General features: G+C 43.5%; 1 protein-coding gene across 2 annotated transcripts in view; it reads right to left on the bottom strand.

Moving 5' to 3' along the window:
* Positions 1–22,221, bottom strand: part of LOC311117986 (uncharacterized protein) — a 49,194-nt gene that overhangs the window by 11,937 nt on the left and 15,036 nt on the right. Inside the window, exons 2-9 of one of the 2 annotated variants that reach the window (XM_084192868.1) lie at positions 11,369–11,653; positions 10,953–11,222; positions 10,734–10,802; positions 8,953–8,979; positions 8,759–8,803; positions 2,096–2,128; positions 1,757–1,789; positions 1,568–1,648 (exon numbers count right to left, since the gene is read on the bottom strand). In XM_084192868.1, the coding sequence (XP_084048994.1) occupies positions 1,568–1,648; positions 1,757–1,789; positions 2,096–2,128; positions 8,759–8,803; positions 8,953–8,979; positions 10,734–10,802; positions 10,953–11,222; positions 11,369–11,653 (843 nt within the window). The remainder of the gene's footprint in view (positions 1–1,567; positions 1,649–1,756; positions 1,790–2,095; positions 2,129–8,758; positions 8,804–8,952; positions 8,980–10,733; positions 10,803–10,952; positions 11,223–11,368; positions 11,654–22,221) is intronic. The other variant, XM_084192869.1, reaches the window with a different exon arrangement.

Here is a 22,221-nt window from a genome sequence, read left to right as displayed (position 1 = left end):
ACAATGATTTCAAGCACCACCCTCCTTTTAACGTTTCCAGTCTGTTATTCTAACTCAATCAGCATGACAGAGTGATCTCCAGCCTTGTCCTCGTCAACGAGAGAATCACTGACATGATGTCAGCTGGTCCTTTTGTGGCAGGGCTGAAATGCAGTGGAAATGTTATTTGGGGATTAAGTTCATTTTCATGGCAAAGAGGGACTTTGCAATTAATTGCAATTCATCTGATCACTCTTCATAATATTCTGGAGTATATGCAAATTGCCATCATAAAAACTGAGGCAGCAGACTTTATGAACATTTATATTTGTGTCATTCTCAAAACTTTTGACCACGACTGTATACAAAACAAAAATTATGCTTGTGAGGCACTGCATAACCTGCTGTTTCATACACGACCACGCGCACACATACACACGGATACATACACACAGATATATGAACACACACACGCATACAGAAACACATCCTGATAACAGATAGTTTATATGTCTTGTCAAGCAGTTCGCTGTTGAACTCCACAGATTAAACTCCAGTCTGTTTTTGTCAATCCACTGATTCTCAGCTCAGTCTGCCACCTTGTTCTTCCTATGCTTCCATAAGATGCTTGTGATGGGGCCAGGCACTGTGGACTTGTCTGGTTTCAACATGAACTCACCTCCCACTTTAAGCAGACATTTCATAAATGTATCAGAGTATCAATGTATCCAGGGTAACACATCATGGTTAGGGTATAAATATGTAGTCCTAACCCTATATATAAACACAACATTTAAAGTGTTGGCTGCATGTTTCATGAGCTGAAATAAAAGATCCCAGAAATGTTCCATATGCACAAAAAGCTTATTTCTCTCAAATATTGTGAACAAATTTGTATACATCCCTGTTAGTGAGCATTTCTCATTTGCCAAGATAATCCATCCACCTGACAGGTGTGGCATATTAAGAAGCTGATTAAACAGCATGATCATTACACAGGTGCACCTTGTGTGGGGACAAAAAAAGTCCACTCTAAAATGTGCAGTTGTGTCACACAACACAATGCCACAGATGTTAAGTTTTGAGGGAGCGTACAATTGGAATGTCCACCAGAGCTGTTGTCAAATACTTTAATGTTCATTTCTCTACCATAAGTCGCCTCCAATGTCGTTTTAGAGAATTTGGCAGTATTTGTATTTATTAGGGATCACTACGTCCAACCGGCCACACAACCGCAGACCACGTGGCTGGGCCTGGCTCCCTAGTGGGTGGGCCTGGCTCCCAATTGGGTGGGCCTATGCCCTCCCAGGCCCATCCAAGGCTGCGCCCCTACCCAGTCATATGAAATGCATAGATTAGGGCCTACTGAATTTATTTCAATTGAATGATTTCCTTATTTGAACTGTAACTCAGTAAAATCGTTGAAATTGTTGCATGTTGCATTTACATTTTTGTTCAGTATATTTAGCTTTTAAGAATCAGTCAGTTATAGGAATCAAATCCTCCGGGACAAATATGGTTTGAGTGTACTGTAACTGCCAGTGCACTCTGTTACCAGGTAAACTATGCGCTTAAGTTTCATACAAACCTCCATTCTCCTGCCCCTTTCCAGCATTGTCTGCATCCTCTTCCCCTGTTATGTTGATGTCCGTTAGCGGAACCGTAACCTCTGCAGAATCACACAGAAGGAAAACATCAACTACAGCCTCTCTCCTACTGCATCAAATGCTACTTAAAGAAGTTACTTCTGCTTTACAATCTTAACTGGATGACTTGCCTTGTTCTGACTGGACTCCATCACTGACTTTAGTTGAGGAGAAAAGAAGAGAGAAAAGTTGAGCTTAACATTCTCATACACAGACCATATTAGTATTTGTTGTGTTCACTTCTAGATGACCATGAAAAGGATGCTAAGTGGCAGAATTCCAGGGGAATGCCACTGTGTCTTACCATCAAGTGTCATTGACTTAAACAGAGACTTCCTACTTAAAGTAATTAAAAACAGAATTCAAATAAAATAGCAATCAATCTATGTTCTCGTGATATTCTGAGATATGCAGATGAGCATCTATCCTACTTCTGCTTCATGACGTCTTAAATGAGCTGGATGACTTGCCTGTGGTTTGGTTGTTTCCATCACTGGGTTTAGCTGAAGAAGAGAGAATAGATCAGTTTAGCATTCTCAAACATCTTTGTTGTGACAATATTTAATGATGATGATGGAACTATTTGATTTGTAACATACAGTAGATCAGGGATAGGCAACCCTGTTCCTGGAGTGCAAGGCTCTGTTGCATCCCGCAGTGTGTGTGAAGTTTGGTGTGACGTTCTTTTATGTTTTTAATTTGTACACTTTGTTTGTAAACCATCTGTCAACGATGGCTTTACAGTGGTGGGGTGTTGGACTGATCTTGTTGATCGTGTACCCGCTACAGATGGACTAAATGATGAAAACGCTGCTGGCAGCGGAATCCAATACAGCAGAGAGTTCCTACTACAATGCAACTCAAACACGAACGCCATGGATATCCCAATGGCCCATCTTAATCCCTGATTGTCTGCGAGTGGATTACAAACCCAAATGCAAACTTCGAAAACGCCGGGGAATCAGACAAAGACTTAAAAATGTAAGACCAAACTTCCCTTACCCACCACCTTGCTGATCAATGCCCAGTCACTGAGGGGGAAAGCAGATGAGCTTTTAGCGAATGTATGCTTCCAACACGAATACTGGGAGGCCTGTTTGCTGGCGTTTACTGAGACTTGGCTGGATGACAGAGTCCCAGACAGGGAAGTGGAGCCGGCCGGCTTCACACTTGTCAGAGCGGACCGTGATCTGACCGTCACAGGGAAACATCACTGTGGCCTGCTTGTCAGGGACCAGTGGTGTAAATTGATCCTGGTAAGACAGATACTCTGTACCCCCAACATTGAACTGCTTTCTGTGTCACTGCGACCCTACTATCTGCCCCGTGAGTTCCCCCAATTGTTTGTTACCGTTGTGTACATTCAACCAAAAGCTAATATAGCAAAAGCATCAGAGATTATTTATAATCTGTCACAGAAACTGGAATCCATCTCCCCCGACGCACCCACATTTATTTTAGGGGATTTTAACAACTGTACTTTGCAGAAGATCCTGCGCACGTACCACCAGTATGTGAAATGTCACACTAGGAAAAATAAGACTCTTGATTTGTGCTATGGGACAATACCAAATGCTTTCTCTGCCACCACTAGACCTCCCCTGGGGACATCAGACCACAATGTTGTCTACCTCTGGCCAACCTACTGTCGGCTCCTGGAGAGGGAGAAACCTACAGTTAAAACTGTTCAGATCTGGAACGACAATAGTATCACTCATCTCCAAGGGTGTTTTGACTGTACTATGTGGGAGGTATATGAGGATATATGAGGTATATGAGGACAGCTCTGATCTTGATGAACTCACAGATGTTGTTTCAGACTATGTAAACTTCTGAGTCAGTTGTGCCTACTAAAACCTGTAAAATCTTCCCTAACAATAAGCCTTGGGTATCAAAAAATCTAAAATCACTACTTAATAGGAAGAAGGCCTTTTATGCTGATGGTTATAGACAGGCTAGACAACGTGAGATCAAAAGACAGATACTGGTGGACAAGGAGGCATACAAGCAAAGGGTGGAGAGGACCCTCTCCTCAGGAAACTCAAGGGTGGCCTGGCAAGGGATTGAATCCATGGCTAGTGCCTCCCACATAGGCAGGGTAAAAACCAATGCTGACCTTGGGAGACATGAGGGCCAGAACATGGCTAACCAATGCTGACCTTGGGAGACATGAAGGCCAGAACATGGCTAACCAATGCTGACCTTGGGAGACACGAGGGCCAGAACATGGCTAATGAACTGAATGTTTTCTTCTCACGATTTGAATCTGACGACTTTGTGTCGGAGGTAAAACAAATGGAAGCATCATTACAAATGTTTGAGAGGGTTGTTGTTAAACAGGCTGATGATGTAAAGTAGTTCAGGGGATGTAACGCACACAAAAGCCCAGGCCCAGACAAAATAACTGGACGTGTTAAAGCACTGTGCTGAACCACTGACTGGTGTTTTTACAGACATTTAGCAATCCTCGCTCTACCAGCAACATGTGCCAGTATTGTGGAAAAACTCAATAATTATACCCATTCCTAAAGCATCTAATCCCTCTGTGCTGAATGACCACCACCCTGTCGCCTTGACATCCTTATTAATGAAATGCTTTGAGAAAATTGTGAGAAGTCATATTCTCAGTGCCACCCAGAAGCTCCTCGACCCGTTTCAGTTTGCCTATCAGCCCAGCAGAGGAGTTGATGATGCCGTTCTTACTCTCCTCAACATGATCTATAGATATCTAGAGGGCGCCAAATCCCATGTCACGGTTCTGTTGACTTTTCTTCTGCCTTCAACACAATCCAGCCTTACATTCTGGCACAGAGACTCATAAGGGACTTCTCCTTAGATGGGGGGCTGGTTTTGTGGCTGTTGGACTTCCTGAGCCAGAGGTCGCAGCGGGTCAAAGTAGGTCCCCACGTGTCGGACATACGCACCACCAACACAGGCTCTCCTCAGGGATGTGTTTTGTCCCCACTCCTGTACATCCTGTACACTAATAGTTGTACTAGTTTCCATACTGACAGACACCTCATTAAGTTCGCTGATGACACTGCCTTGATCAGCCTGTTGCATGATGATGAGGAACACCATCCTAAATGACTTTGTAGAGTGGTGTGACAAATCACACTTGGTCCTCAATACCAACAAGACCAAAGAGATGTGCATAGACGTCAGGAAGCGTACAACATCTATCAGAGGTCAGAACATAGAGATTGTAGAGGAATACACATATCAGGGTGTCCTCTTAGACAATAAGCTTCAGTGGAGTAAATGTACAGACCTGATCTACAAAAAGAGTCAACAGAGACTGTACTTTCTCAAAAAGCTGGGATCTTTTAATGTTGACTGTACTATACTGACTCTGTTTACAAATCTTTCATTGAGATTAATTTAACTTTTTGTATTGTTTGTTGGTTTGGCAATCACTGTCAGCCAGAGAAATATGCTGAGAAGGATTATCACCACAGCAAGCAAGGTACTTGGAGTCAAACAGAAAAGCCTGGATGAGATCTTTAAGGTCAGGGCCCACCGCAAGGCTCACAAAATCATTTTAGACCCAAGCCACCCCCTGTACCCTGACTTTTTGATTTGTAACATACAATAGGTCAGGGATAGGCAACCCTGTTCCTGGAGTGCTGGAGGTACTGCAGGATTTTCTTCCAACTAGGCACCACACCAGACCAACTGAGCTAATTGATCAGTTCAGTGATTGACTAAATTCACACCACACCTGGTCTTCCAGGTCAGTTAAATCAAAAACATGAAGTGCCTGCAGTCCTCCAGGACCAGGGTTACCTACCCCTGCAGTAGATGAACGGTTTAACCACAAGCTCTTAAAGACACAAAACCTGCAAAGGTCTTGAGACATTCTGAAATAAGCCACATTTCTAAACCAGCAACAGTCATATCAAACAAAACAACATGGAAACAGTTCTCAGAACTCAAAATGTTCTGATTGACAACCATGGAGCAGATCAAATAAAGCAGAAGACTCACACTGAATGTCACGCTCGTTAACGGAAGATACGGACCAAGGCGCAGCGTGATAAGCGTACATCTTTATTGTAGTACACAACACGAACAAAAACAACAAACAAACGATACGTGAAGTCCTGAGGCTACACAAAACAAACCTTTACGGAACAAGATCCCACACCGACTGGTGCCAAACAGGCTGCCTATATATGGTCCCCAATCAGAGACAACGAGATACAGCTGCCTCTGATTGGGAACCACCCTGGCCAACATAGATCTAAACGATCTAGAACATCAACATAGAAAATATAACATAGACACTACACACCCTGGCTCAACATTTAAGAGTCCCCAGAGCCAGGGCGTGACAGTACCCCCCCCCCCCCCCAAAGGCGCGGACTGCGACCGCGCCACACAAATACAACAGGGTAGGGGCCGGGTGGGCATTCCGCCTCGGAGGCGGATCCGGCTCCGGGCGTGACCACCACTTTCTCTCCACCTCCCCGTTGCTCCCCTGGTCTGGTCTGGCACCGGTGACTGGAGCTGGACCCGACGACGGTGGATCAACCCGTACAGGCTCCGGACTGGAGCCGCTGGCCGGAGCTGGACTGGGCACCGGTGGAGCGGATTGCTCTGGCTCCGGAGTGGATCCGCTGACTGGAGTTGGACCGGACCCCGGTGGAGCGGATTGCTCTGGCTCCGGAGTGGAGCAGCTGACCGGTGCCGGTGGAACAGGCACGGGCCGTGCCGGACTGGACACACGCACCACTGGCTTGGTGCGGGGAGCAGGAACGGGCTGACGGCGCGCACCACTGGCTTGGTGCGGGGAGCAGGAACGGGCCGGACCGGGCTGACGACGAGCACCACTGGCTTGGTGCGGGGAGCAGGAACGGGCCGGACCGGGCTGGCGACGCGCACCACTGGCTTGGTGCGAGGGGCAGGAAGAGACCGGACCGGGCTGGCGACGCGCACCACTGGCTTGGTGCGAGGGGCAGGGAACAGGCCGGACCGGGCTGGCGACGCGCACCACTGGCTTGGTGCGAGGGGCAGGAACAGGCCGGGCTGGACTGGGAATACGCACCACTAGCTTGGTGCGGGGAGCAGGAACAGGCCGGGCTGGACTGGGAACACGCACCACTGGCTTGGTGCGGGGAGCAGGAACGGGCCGGGCCGGACTGGGAACACGCACCACTGGCTTGGTGCGGGGAGCAGGAACGGGTCGGGCCGTAGTGTGGACATGCACCACTGGCTTGGTGCGGGGAGCAGGAACGGGCCGGGCCGGACTGGGAACACGCACCACTGGCTTAGTGCGAGGAGCAGGAACGGGTCGGGCCGTACTGGGAACACGCACCACTAACTTAGTGCGGGGATCAGGAACGGGCCGGACCGGACTGGTGACACACACCACTTGCTTGGTGCGAGGAGCGGGACTGGGTTTCCTTATAAACCTCCACTCCTTCTGCTGCCTAACCAGCTCCTCTCGCCGTGCCTCTACACTCTCCCTCTCCCTTCTGCAGATACGCCCTGTCGCTGCCTCCTGCTGCCCCGTCGTCCACGCCGTGTGCCCCCCCAAAATTTTCTTGGGGTTGCCTCTCGGGTGTCCATCGTCGGCACGGTTGGCGCCATTTCTCCTCTCTTGCCTGGGCATTAACCTTTGCCCATGGCCCTTTCCCCGCGAATATATCCTCCCATGACCACCATTTGCCCACCTGAGACATCGCTATTCTCTCCTGCTGGGCACGCTGCTCTTTTGGTGGGATCTTCTGTCACGCTCGTTAATGGAAGATACGGACCAAGGCGCAGCGTGATAAGCGTACATCTTTATTGTAGTACACAACACGAACAAAAACAACAAACAAACGATACGTGAAGTCCTGAGGCTACACAAAACAAACCTTTACGGAACAAGATCCCACACCGACTGGTGCCAAACAGGCTGCCTAAGTATGGTCCCCAATCAGAGACAACGAGATACAGCTGCCTCTAATTGGGAACCACCCTGGCCAACATAGATCTAAACGATCTAGAACATCAACATAGAAAATATAACATAGACACTACACACCCTGGCTCAACATTTAAGAGTCCCCAGAGCCAGGGCGTGACACTGAAGCACATTAAATAATTGGCTTTTGGAACGTATAAACTAGCAAGGGGTGGCGGTGACAGAATCTTTATCCACAATGTTACCTCTATTGGAGACATTTTGACAGTGCACAAATGCATAGATGTGAAGAGAAACCAAAACCAAACAGGTTATTTCAAATACTCATCAAACGTACATCATTTAAAGCACATTTCCCTTGCAGATTCCAACTGCATCATACACATTTTATATAGGCTAGTCCACACACAGCTAACTTTAAACTCACATTATTAATCACCTTCTCATACTGTATGTAGATGTCACTAAAACATGTTCTTCAAATAAATGCTACCACAAATAATGTGAGTAACACATTTCTGGCAACATCTCCACATATCTGCATTGTCAAAAAGGCCCCATAGTAGTACCATGTAAAAGGTGTGTTAGTGTTATTACCTGTGTTAGTGGGCTGATTGTTATTATTCTGATTCATGGAGTAATCTCTAGGTGTCTTCTCCCCTACAGTGCTATAAACTGTATCCATGGCAACCCCAGAGAGAACCCCTGAAACTCCACGGTTGGCAACCTGATCATCCCCAACAGTGTGATAAACAGTATCCGTGGCAATAGAATTCTGATTGTTGACTGCATCCCCTGTAAAGTTACACCATCCATCAACATGTGTTTACAGCAAACAGAGTAGAAGAAGTTCCTTGAATTTAAGATGTATTTGCCCTTTAAATTTGCATATAAGAAAACTTGGAAATATTCTGGGTTGTGGGATTACTGCTGTGCACTCGCACTCTCGCTTTCTCTCACACAAACACACACAATAGGAGATACCTGTTACTTAGTAAGGGCCCTAATTCAATTAAAACAGATTTCTGGATTTCTGGGATGGGACAAAAACAACACTCCTGTCCTGTGCTGTGAGGAAGCATGTGTGCAGTGCATGGAAGTACTGTATGTGTATAAGGTGCAGTGCATGAATAATAATAATAATAATGTTGTGTTTGTATTACTGCGGGGAGCCAGTTAGCAGGTTGAATATGGATCAGAGTCAAGTTAGGGTAAAACTTACCAAACATTCCACCACAACACTTTCTCAAAAAGTCGATGCAGGTGTCTTGGGGATATCCAGAGATGAAAAAGAGACACACAAATGTAAGACATTATCAAGACACTTTCATTCAAATGAAATTCACATTGTGTAACATTTTGGTTAATCAGTGAGTATGAATAGTTGAACCAGGAAGAGACAGAGAATCATCCTACCTTTTATTTTCTTCCTCACCAACCAAACTGGGGAGTAAAAATACAAATATTTTATGACTTTTTTATTTTATTTTATTTAACCTTTATTTAACCAGGTAAGCCAGTTGAGAACAAGTTCTCATTTACAACTGCGACCTGGCTAAGATAAAGCAAAGCAGTGCGATAAAAACAACAACAACACAGAGTTACATATGGGATAAACACAACGTACAGTCAATTACACAATAGAAAATCTATATACAGTGTGTGCAAATGTGGTAAGTTATGGAGGTAAGGCAATAAATAGGCCATTGTGCAAAATAATTACAATTTAGTATTAACACTGGAATGATAGATGTGCAGAAGATGATGTGCAAATAGAGATACTGGGGTGCAAATGAGCAAAATAAATAACAATATGGGGATGAGGTAGTTGGGTGGGCTAATTACAGATGGGCTGTGTACAGGTGCAGTGATCGGTAAGCTGCTCTGACAACTGATGCTTAAAGTTAGTGAGGGAGATAAGAGTCTCCAGCTTCAGAGATTTTTGCAGTTTGTTCCAGTCATTGGCAGCAGAGAACTGGAAGGAATGGCTACCAAAGGAGGTGTTGGCTTTGGGGATGACCAGTGAGATATACCTGATGGAGCACATACTACGGGTGGGTGTTGCTATGGTGACCAATGAGCTAAGATAAGGCGGGGATTTGCCTAGCAGTGATTTATAGATGACCTGGAGCCAGTGGGTTTGGCGCCAAATATGTAGTGAGGGCCAGCCAACGAGAGCGTACAGGTCACAATGGTGGGTAGTATATGGGGCTTTGGTGACAAAACGGATGGCACTGTGATAGACTACATCCAATTTGCTGAGTAGAGTGTTGGAGGCTATTTTGTAAATGATATCGCCGAAGTCAAGGATCGGTAGGATAGTCAGTTTTACGAGGGCATGTTTGGCAGCATGAGTGAAGGAGGCTTTGTTGCGAAATAGGAAGCCGATTCTAGATTTAACTTTGGATTGGAGATGCTTAATGTGAGTCTGGAAGGAGAGTTTACGGTCTAACCAGACACCTAGGTATTTGTAGTTGTCCACATATTCTAAGTCAGACCCGCCGAGAGTAGTGATTCTAGTCGGGCGGGCGGGTGCAAGCAGCGTTCGTTTGAAGAGCATGCATTTAGTTTTACTAGCGTTTAAGAGCTGTTGGAGGCTACGGAAGGAGTGCTGTATGGCATTGAAGCTCGTTTGGAGGTTTGTTAACACAGTGTCCAATGAAGGGCCAGATGTATACAAAATGGTGTCTTCTTAATTACAAGTCTGCATTAATATTATGTCAGCTATTGAATATGACTGTATCCACAATTACATGCTTAAGCTGCAATAAGAAACAATTTCTGAGAGCACCAATAAACAACCTGCATACAGTACCTGCACACCTGTAAAATAACATAGCCAGCGATTTCACATCTAATATCCAATGAACTCTAAACATATTTTTAGGTTACCACAAAGTAATTACGGTCCTTTTTGCTGATTAATTAATTAATTCAGATTAGGCTAATCCATACTGTGCGAGGTCCAAATTTGTGCATCACTGTGACACATTATGAAGACTGTGCCCTACAGCAGGTGGTGCATCTAACCCCCTGTCTTGTCTGTAGCAGTAGCCTGAACACTACTGTAAATACAGGTAGAACAGGTATCCCCTTCAGGGGGTATAGCTCACTGTTGTTGCTGCTGTTATGTCAATCTGTGCTTCAGAACTATGTACATGTGCAGTGCTCTGTTACTATAGATGTGCTGTTCTTACCTATGATGGCGACAAGTACTAATATGGTAAAGACAACCAAAGCAACAACAGCACCGATATTGGAAGGCTCTGAAATGAAAACACATTTTGTATTGATACTTTGACAGGAGTTGATCAGGTATTCAACATAGTGCAGCATTCAAAATGTCCTACAACACTAGCAGTGTTACTGACATATCAATACATAAGACTGTAGCATACTTATGAGTGTCCACTCACCTGGGCCAAACACCTCTCCAATTGGCTCACTGACTTCCCCTTCCCCAGCAGAGTTCTTCATCTTGCAGAAGTACTTGTAACTGTTGGTGGATTTGCCAGTGTTGTTCTTAAAGACATTCATCTGTTTGTCTAAGACCTTCCACTCCCCCTCTCCCACTTTCCAGCTGTAGGTGACGGGTTCAGCATCAGTGGTGTTGCCCTCACAGGTCAGAGTGCAGGTGGTTTTGTTGGAGTTACAGGAAGAAGTGATTGTGGGTTTGGGGACTGCTTCTGTAAATAGAGGAAAGAAACAGGAATCATTTGGGAAAATGCTTGTGAGGTACTGAATAACCTGCTGTTTCTACACGACCACACATACACACGTACACACACACAGATGTATGCGCACACACACACACACACACAGAAACACTTACTGATAACAAATAGTTTATATTTCTTGTCAAGCAATTTGCCGTTGAACTCCACAGAATAAACTCCACTGTCTGTTTTCGTCAATCCACTGATTCTCAGCTCTCCAGTAGTCAGGTCCAGGGCTGTGCGGCCTTTGAAGGCAGCATAGATTTCCAGACCAAAATCCTTGTCCCACTCTGCCACCTTGTTCTTCCCATGCTTCCATAGGATGCTTGTGATGGGGTCAGGCACTGTGGACTTGTCTGGCTTCAACACGAGCACACCTCCCACTTTATGATAAAGATCATCTGGAAAAGCAGACATTTAATATATGTAAGATAGTATCAATGTATCCAGGGTAACACATTATGGTTAGGGTATAAATATGTAGTCCTAACCCTATTGACATTGAACTGACATTATTATGAACTTTTACTTTTTATGTCAAGAATTCTGCTTGCTGGGCGTACCTGGCCTATCTAGTCTGCCCACTTTGATAGTATTTCCCTCCTCACCACCACCACTGGAGTGGAAATGTATCTACGCTACACCATAGATGAAAATCTTTGGGTACACCCTGCCTCTGAGGCTGTCCACTATTATATCACCAGCTAGGTTTCCATCCTATTTGTGACATATTTTCATGTGAATATTCTAAAATCTGCATAAAACAATACGCACATTTTCCCACCAGAGATATTTTTCCATCAAACTGACTTTTTGCAGATAAAAGGCTGTGTGTGATGACATAGTGTACATAAAAATAATTTTTGCCATTAAATTCCCATGTACACTCCTTGTTGAACCTTTTAGGGGTTCAACAAGGTTTCTTCTAAGATCCTCAAAGTTCTTTGAAGAACCTTAGGGTTCTTGGCACTGAACATGGACCCCAAAAGGTTATTCCATGAACCCGATAGGAGGTGGGGTTCATCAAGGAACCTTAGTTGGTGGGGGTTCTTGCAGGAACCTAACTGCCCAACTGAAACATTTGGATATGAATTTGAAAGGACAGCAGGTGCAGGCACTTAACTGAAAAATGTAAAGATCTCCTCAATTTAAGGTAAGGTTTGTCCATTGAAAGATCTAAATTGATATTGTTTTATGATGATAACATCTATCTTTTCATATTTGTGTAAATCTTTCTTAAAACAGAAAATGGACACAATTCAATGGATATCAATAAACAAAGAGGTAAGAATATGTAGGCTATAATAATATGTTGAAGGCTCGCTGTATTGGGTGCAGATGACTGAACTGCTCACTTTTGTGTCTGTGTCTGCAGGTATACAGACGAGGAGGCATACAAAGGTATGCCAATTGGTATTGGTATGTTATGCAGATCACATTTACCATCCTCCTCCCTTACCTCTTCAATGAAAATCCCATAGGCCTCTACATTATGGACATGTTATGTGTCTCAAAACAGTTTTTTTTCCCATTCACATTTACCACAAAAACCAACGTATGAATACTGTTGTGTGCATGTTTTGTTAATCATCTGTATAATTACTATTTTGGGGATTCACAGACTTCACCCTCCCTACACCTCTGATGAATATAACAGGAAACCTGTTCGATCACCATGCACTGCAAAATCATTCTGGCTATGGATACAGAGATATACCCATTGGACTTGGGGTTCTATTGGGAGTTTACCTCATATTTAGATTTTTTAATTCTGCTTTGCCACTAAAATCATAATAAACACTGACAACTAAAATATTGTGTTATTGTTATTGTTATGCTAATTATTATTATTAATAATAATAATAATAATAATAGGGTAGGGGGGGTAGTTCAAAAATTAAGCCCAAAAGGTTCTTCAAAAGGTTATTCGAGGATCCATTAAAAGGGGTTATTCTCCTTTTAAAGGGTTCTTCTAAGAACTTATAGGGGTTCCCCCACAGTTTCAATTTGAAGAACCCCTAAAGGACACTCCAGGAAACTTTTTCTTTTTAGAGTGTACCAAATGAAAAATACAAGTTAAATGGGTTTCCATTGCATTTTACACTCTACTGATGGTTTGTCACAAACTGCTGTGTTATATAGACTGCTGTGTTATATAGACTGCTGTGTTATATAGACTGCTGTGTTATATAGACTGCTGTGTTATATAGACTGTTGTGTTATATAGACTGTTGTGTTATATAGACTGTGTTATATAGACTGTGTTATATAGACTGTGTTATATAGACTGTTGTGTTATATAGATGTTGTGTTATATAGACTGTTGTGTTATATAGATGTTGTGTTATATAGACTGTTGTGTTATATAGATGTTGTGTTGTATAGACTGTTGTGTTATATAGACTGTTGTGTTATATAGACTGTGTTATATAGACTGTTGTGTTATATAGACTGTGTTATATAGACTGTTGTGTTATATAGACTGTGTTATATAGACTGTTGTGTTATATAGACTGTGTTATATAGACTGTTGTGTTATATACAGTGCCTTGCAAAAGTATTCATCCCCCTTGGCATTTTTCCTATTTTGTTGCAGTACAACCTGTAATTTAGATTTTGTAATAGATTTTTAATTGGATTTCATGTAATGGAGATACACAAAATAGTCCAAATTGATGAAGTGAAATGAAGAAAAATACTTGTTAAATTATTATTTTTTTAAATACGGAAAAGTGGTGCATGCATACAGTGGGGAAAAAAAGTATTTAGTCAGCCACCAATTGTGCAAGTTCTCCCACTTAAAAAATGAGAGAGGCCTGTAATTTTCATCATAGGTACACGTCAACTATGACAGACAAAATGAGAAAAATCTTTCCAGAAAATCACATTGTAGGATTTTTAATGAATTTATTTGCAAATTATGGTGTAAAATAAGTATTTGGTCAACAACAAAAGTTTCTCAATACTTTGTTATATACCCGTTGTTGGCAATGACACAGGTCAAATGTTTTCTGTAAGTCTTCACAAGGTTTTCACACACTGTTGCTGGTATTTTGGCCCATTCCTCCATGCAGATCTCCTCTAGAGCAGTGATGTTTTGGGGCTGTCGCTGGGCAACACAGACTTTCAACTCCCTCCAAAGATTTTCTATGGGGTTGAGATCTGGAAACTGGCTAGGCCACTCCAGGACCTTGAAATGCTTCTTACGAAGCCACTCCTTCGTTGCCCAGGCGGTGTGTTTGGGATCATTGTCATGCTGAAAGACCCAGCCACGTTTCATCTTCAATGCCCTTGCTGATGGAAGGAGGTTTTCACTCAAAATCTCACGATACATGGCCCCATTCATTCTTTGCTTTACACAGATCAGTCGTCCTGGTCCCTTTGCAGAAAAACAGCCCCAAAGCATGATGTTTCCACCCCCATGCTTCACAGTAGGTATGGTGTTCTTTGGATGCAACTCAGCATTCTTTGTCCTCCAAACACGGCGAGTTGAGTTTTTACCAAAAAGTTCTATTTTGGTTTCATCTGACCATATGACATTCTCCCAATCCTCTTCTGGATCATCCAAATGCACTCTAGCAAACTTCAGACGGGCCTGGACATGTACTGGCTTAAGCAGGGGGACACGTCTGGCACTGCAGGATTTGAGTCCCTGGCGGCGTAGTGTGTTACTGATGGTAGGCTTTGTTACTTTGGTCCCAGCTCTCTGCAGGTCATTCACTAGGTCCCCCCGTGTGGTTCTGGGATTTTTGCTCACCGTTCTTGTGATCATTTTGACCCCACGGGGTGAGATCTTGCGTGGAGCCCCAGATCGAGGGAGATTATCAGTGGTCTTGTATGTCTTCCATTTCCTAATAATTGCTCCCACAGTTGATTTCTTCAAACAAAGCTGCTTACCTATTGCAGATTCAGTCTTCCCAGCCTGGTGCAGGTCTACAATTTTGTTTCTGGTGTCCTTTGACAGCTCTTTGGTCTTGGCCATAGTGGAGTTTGGAGTGTGACTGTTTGAGGTTGTGGACAGGTGTCTTTTATACTGATAACAAGTTCAAACAGGTGCCATTAATACAGGTAACGAGTGGAGGACAGAGGAGCCTCTTAAAGAAGAAGTTACAGGTCTGTGAGAGCCTGAAATCTTGCTTGTTTGTAGGTGACCAAATACTTATTTTCCACCATAATTTGCAAATAAATTCATAAAAAATCCTACAATGTGATTTTCTGAAGAAAAAAAATCTCAATTTGTCTGTCATAGTTGACGTGTACCTATGATGAAAATTACAGGCCTCTCTCATCTTTTTAAGTGGGAGAACTTGCACAATTGGTGGCTGACTAAATACTTTTTTTCCCCACTGTATGTATTCACCCCCTTTGCTATGAAGCCCCTAAATAAGATCTGGTGCAACCAATTACCTTCAGAAGTCACATAATTAGTTAAATAAAGTCCACCTGTGTGCAATCTAAGTGTCACATGATCTGTCACATGATATCAGTATATATACACCTGTTCTGAAAGGCCGCATAGTCTGCAACACCACTAAGCAAGGGGCACCACCAAGCAAGCGGCACCACGAAGACCAAGGAGCTCTCCAAACAGGTCAGGGACAAAGTTGTTGAGAAGTACTGATCAGCGTTGGGTTCTAAAAAAATATCAGAAACTTTGAGCACCATTAAATCCATTATTAAAAAATGGAATGTATATGACACCACAACAAACCTGCCAAGAGAGGGCCGCCCACCAAAACTCACAGACCAGGCAAGGAGGGCATTAATCAGAGAGGCAACAAAGAGACCAAAGATAACCCTGAAGGAGCTGCAAAGCTCCACAGCTGAGATATGAGTATCTGTTCATAGGACCACTTTAAGCCGTACACTCCACAGAGCTGGGCTTTACGGAAGAGTAGCCAGAAAAAAGCCATTGCTTAAAGAAAAAAATAAGCAAACACGTTTGGTGTTCGCCAAAATACATGTGGGAGACTCCCCAAACTTATGGAAGAAGGAACTCTGGTCAGATGAGACTAAAATTGAGCTTTTTGGCCATCAAGGAAAACGCTATGTCTGGCGCAAACCCAAGACCTCTCATCACCCCGAGAACACCATCCCCACAGTGAAGCATGGTGGTGGCAGCATCATGCTGTGGGTATGTTTTTCATCGGCAGGGACTGGGAAACTGGTCAGAATTGAAGGAATGATGGATGGCGCTAAATACAGGGAAATTATTGAGGGAAACCTGTTTCAGTCTTCCAGAGATTTGAGACTGGGACGGAGGTTCACCTTCCAGAAGGACAATGACCCTAAGCATACTGCTAAAGCAACACTTGAGTGGTTTAAGGGGAAACATTTATGGCCTAGTCAAAGCCCAGACCACAATCCAATTGAGAGTCTGTGGTATTACATAAAGATTGCTGTACACCAGCGGAACCAATTCAACTTGAAGGATCTGGAGCAATTTTGCCTTGAAGAATGGGCATAACTCCCAGTGGCTAGATGTGCCAAGCTTATAGAGACATACCCCAAGAGACTTGGGGGGGGAATAGTTATGCACGCTCAAGTTCAGTTTTTTTGTCTTATTTCCTGTTTGTTTCACAAGAAAAAATAATTTGCATCTTCAAAGTGGTAGGCATGTTGTGTAAATCACATGATACAAAGGCAACAAAATAGGAAAAATGCCAAGGGGGATGAATACTTTCGGAAACCACTGTAGACTGCTGTGTTATATAGCAAATGTGCCCACTCTGGTCTTGGCACATAAGCTCTAGCCAACAGCTCGCAGCTACAGTGGGGGTAAACTATCTACATTATGACATTATTATGGATAAGAACGATATTATTTGTATTTGTCAAATGGCAGCAAAGCATCGATCATCATGTCACCAGAATAAGAATGTCAATATTTATTGGAAAGGAGCATCAAACTCATCACCTTGCACATTCACCACCCTGTGAAGTTCATCATAACTAATTTAATCTGTAGCCTAATAAACTGTATGCTTTCCCGAGTCGTAGTGGGAGGACCACACAACATATCGCGTGACTCCAAGTTGACTGGTTATTATATCAATATTTGCGCATAAAGCAAGGCAGGCGTTATAGGCGGGTGCTAGGGGGCCTAGCCCGCCCTACCGTACCTCCTTGCCCGTCTAAATAAAATATTGAAATATTGATCATTTATTTGACCAAGACGCGCACCGACAGAAAGACCCATCAACCTTAGATAAAGCGTCTGAGCGAGCGAAACAGCGCCCCTCTTTCTCCGTAAGTGTAGCCCATGTATCTGATGCTGTCTGGACAAAAGTAGTATGGCATGTCATACCTTTTCTGGCCAGACAGAATCAGATACATGGGCTACATGGCCTGTTTCGCTCGCTAGTTTCAGCAGAGAGGAAGAGGTGAAGCGAGAGGGCTCACTCTCGCCAAAATCTGTCCTGAATAAGCCTGCAGTCTCCGGACAATTCTTGCACATTCATTGTTATTTTGTGTGAATTGTTTGCCCATTTGATTGTTTATTTTGATCAATACCCCATGTAAATAAGGTATTTCTGTTTTTTATTTGTAATACATTTGCAAAAATTTCAAAAAAACTGTCATTATGGGGTATTGTGTGTAGATTGATGAGGATTTTGATTTATTTCATCCATTTTAGAATAATGCTGTAACGTAACAAAATGTAGAATCATTGTATTTCCAAATAACAATTTACTTACATTTCATATAAGGAAAACAGTCAATTGAAATTAATTCATTAGGCCCTAATCTATGGATTTCACATCACTGGGAATACAGACATGTAACGAAACAAAATGTGTGGAATAAGAGAAGCGGTCTGAACACTTTCCGAATACACTGTATGTAACCAGTAGGTCTAGTAAATGTACCGTTAATCCCCGTCATTTGGTTACATTAATTACTGTTAAGCATTACAGTCATTTACCGTTCTCATTCTTGTAGTGGAAACGTTGTTTGCAGAGTTCACAACCTACTACACTTGTGAGAAACAAGTTTTTTTTTTTTTTACTGAAATATCACATTTACATAGTATTCAGACCATTTACTCAGTACTTTGTTGAAGAAAGCACCTTAGGCAGCGATTACAGCCTCGAGTCTTGTTGGGTATGACACTTCAAGCTTGGCACACCTGTATTTGGGGAGTTTCTCCCATTCTTCTCTGCAGATCCTCTCAAGCTCTGTCAGGTTGGATGGGGAGCGTCGCTGCACAGCTATTTTCAGGTCTGTCCAGAAATGTTAGATCGGGTTCAAGTCCGGGCTCTGGCTGGGCCACTCAAGCACATTCATAGACTTGTCCCGAAGCCACTCCTGCATTATCTTGGCTGTGTGCTTAGGGTTGTTGTCCTGTTGGAAGGTGAACCTTCGCCCCAGTCTGAGGTCCTGAGCGCTCTGGAGCAGGTTTTCATCAAGGATCTCTCTGTACTTTGATCCGTTCATCTTTCCCTTCATCCTGACTAGTCTCCCAGTCCCTGCCGCTGAAAAACATCCCCACAGCATGATGCTGCCACCACCATGCTTCACCGTAGGGATGGTGCCAGGTTTCCTCCAGACGTGACGCTTGGCATTCAGGCCAAAGAGTTCAATCTTGGTTTCATCAGACCAGAGAATCTTGTTTCTCATGGTCTGAGAGTCCTTAAGGTGCCTTTTGGCAAACTCCAAGTGGGCTGTCGTGCATTTTACTGAGGAGTGGCTTCCGTCTGGCCACTCTACCGTAAAGGCCTGATTGGTGGAGTGCTGCAGAGATGGTTGTCCTTCTGGAAGGTTCTCCCACCTCCACAGACAAACTCTGGAGATCTGTTAGAGTGACCATCGGGTTCTTGGTCACCTCCCTGACCAAGGGCCTTCTCCCCCGATTGCTCAGTTTGGCCAGGAGGCCAGCTCTAGGAAGAGTCTTGGTTGTTCCAAACTTCTTCATTTAAGAATAATGGAGGCCACTGTGTTCATGGGGAACTTCAATGCTGCAGAAATGTTTTGGTACCCTTCCCCAGATCTGTGCCTCGACACAATCCTGTCTCTGACCTCTACGGACAATTCCTTCAACCTCATGGCTTGGTTTTTGCTCTGACCTGCACTGCCAACTGTGGGACCTTATATAGACAGGTGTGTGCCTTTCCAAATCATGTCCAATCAATTGAATTTACCACAGGTGGACTACAATCAAGTTGTAGAAACATCTCAAGGATGATCAATGCAAACAGGATGCACCTGAGCTCAATTTCGAGTCTCATAGCAAAGGGTCTGAATACTTATGTAAATAAGGTATTTCTGTTTTTTTTTAAATATAAATTTGCTAAAAAAAATAAAAATGTTTTTGCTTTGTCATTATAGGGCATTGTGTATAAATTGATGAGGAAAAAATTAATTTAATCCATTTTAGAATAAGGCTGTAACGTAACAAAATGTGGAAAAAGGGAAGGGGTCTGAATACTTTCCAAATGCACTGTATGTAATGGGGAATTGATTTTAAAAAATCAACAAAGGGCAAACAATTCACACAATGAAAAAATGTATGGGCAAGGATTGGCGGAAGACCGCTAAGTGCATTCTGGAGAGCTGAGTGCACGCATTCTGGAGATACACACTCCATATCTTCGCCACACACCCCTCCCATTCTTGTTGCAACATAAAAAATGATACTCAAGACACATTATCTTCACACATATTTTATATGCTTTTCACTGACAGCTGCAATTTTAATGATCCTCTGTGGCTAAATCATGCTCTGGATGAGCGTTTTCCTGTTTGCTTATGGCCTTAATTAGCTCATTGAGTGCAGTCTTAGTGCCAGCATCGGTTTGTGGTGGTAAATAGACAGCTACAAAAAAATATAGATGAAAATTCTCTTGGTAAATAGTGTGGTCTACAGCTTATCATGAGATACTCTACCTCAGGCGAGCAAAACCTCGAGACTTCCTTAATATTAGATTTCGTGCATTAGCTGTTGTTTACAAATATACACAGACCGCCACCCCTCGTGTTACCGGAGGCAGCTGTTCTATCTTGCCGATGCAGCGTATATCCCGCCAGCTGTATGTTATCCATGTCGTCGTTCAGCCACGACTCGGTGAAACATAAGATATTACCGTTTTTAATGTCCCGTTGGTAGGATATCCGTGATCGTAGTTAGTCTATTTTGTTATCCAATGATTGTACATTGGCTAATAGGACTGATGGTAGAGGCAGCTCTTCTCGGTCATAAGAGATGGTGGCAGAAACATTAGGAACAAAATAAGTTACAAATAACGCGAAAAAACACACACAATAGCACAATTGGTTAGGAGCCCGTAAAACGGCAGCCATCTCCTCCGGCGCCATTCTCTATGTAATGGGGAATTGATTTTTAAAAATCAACAATCAAAGGGCAAACAATTCACACAATGAAACAATGAATGGGCAAGGATTGGCGGGAGACAGCTGAGTGCATTCTGGAGAGCTGAGTGCATTCTGGAGAGAGACGCCATATCTTCGCCACCCCCCCTCCCCTTCGTCTTGTTGCAACATAAAAAATTATACTCAAGACACATTATCTTCACACATTTTTGATGCTTTTCATTAATATACCATTTAGCAGACGCTTTTATCCAAAGCGACTTACAGTCATGTGTGCATACATTTTTACATATGGGTGGTCCCGGGGATCGAACCCACTACCCTGGCGTTACAAGCGCCATGCTCTACCAATTGAGCTACAGAGGACCACTGTCATTGACAGCTGCAACTCAATCAGCTAGACATATTGTCACGCCCGCTGCCCAAATTGTGGGATTCCAAAATAGGAATAGGCCTATGCACTTGTGATTTGAAACTATCCAGAGATATATTTTTATATTAAGCTAATCATCCTCTGTGACTAAGTCATGCACCCTGGTGAAGTATTCTAATGATCCTCTGTGGCTAAGTCATGCTCTCTGGTGAAGTATTTTAATGATCCTCTGTGGCTAAGTCATGCTCTCTGGTGAAGTATTCTAATGATCCTCTGTGGCTAAGTCATGCTCTCTGGTGAAGTATTTTAATGATCCTCTGTGGCTAAGTCATGCTCTCTGGTGAAGTATTTTAATGATCCTCTGTGGCTAAGTCATGCTCTCTGGTGAAGTATTTTCAATGTTTTTATTTAGTCAGGAGTAATTATATAATTGTGGCAAAACAATCTGTTCAGTCGTGTGGTCAGGTGCCACAAAGAGGGACTTAGGAAAATTACAATTGGCTCAGAACAGGGCAGCACGGCTGGCCCTTAAATGTACACGGAGAGCTAACATTAATGATATGCATGTCAATCTCTCATGGCTCAAAGTGGAGGAGAGATTGACTTCATCACTACTTGTGTCTCCCGAGTGGCGCAGTGGTCTAAGGCACTGCATCGCAGTGCTAACTATGCCACTAGAGATCCTGGTTCGAATCCAGGCTCTGTCGCAGCCGGCCGCGACCGGGAGACTCATGGGCGGCGCACAATTGGCCCAGCGTCGTCCAGGGTAGGGGAGGGAATGGCCGGCAGGGATGTAGCTCAGTTGATAGCGCATGGCGTTTGCAACGCCAGGGTTGTGGGTTCGATTCCCACGGGGGCCAGTATAAAAAAATAAATAATAATATGTATTCACTAACTGTAAGTCGCTCTGGATAAGAGCGTCTGCTAAATGATTAAAATGTAAAATGTACTTGATTTTGTAAGAAGTGTTGACAAGCTGAATGCACTGAGCTGTCTGTTTAAACTACTAGCACACAGCTCGGACACTCATGCATACCCCACAAGACATGACACCAGAGGTCTCTTCACAATCCCCAAGTCCAGAACACACTATGGGAAGCGCACAGTACTACATAGAGCCATGACTACATGGAACTCTATTATTATTATATAACTGATGCAAGCAGTAGAATCAGATTTAAAAAACAGATAAAAATACACCTTATGGAACAGCGGGAACCGTGAAGAGACACACACACAGGTACAGACACACGCATACCCACACAA

Source organism: Coregonus lavaretus (assembly GCF_964263955.1).
Source record: "Coregonus lavaretus genome assembly, contig: HAP1_SCAFFOLD_4005, whole genome shotgun sequence".
NCBI classification, from domain to species: Eukaryota; Metazoa; Chordata; class Actinopteri; order Salmoniformes; family Salmonidae; genus Coregonus; species Coregonus lavaretus.
Note: the sequence above shows the minus strand (reverse complement) of the source record. Positions and strands in the feature narration are given on the sequence as shown.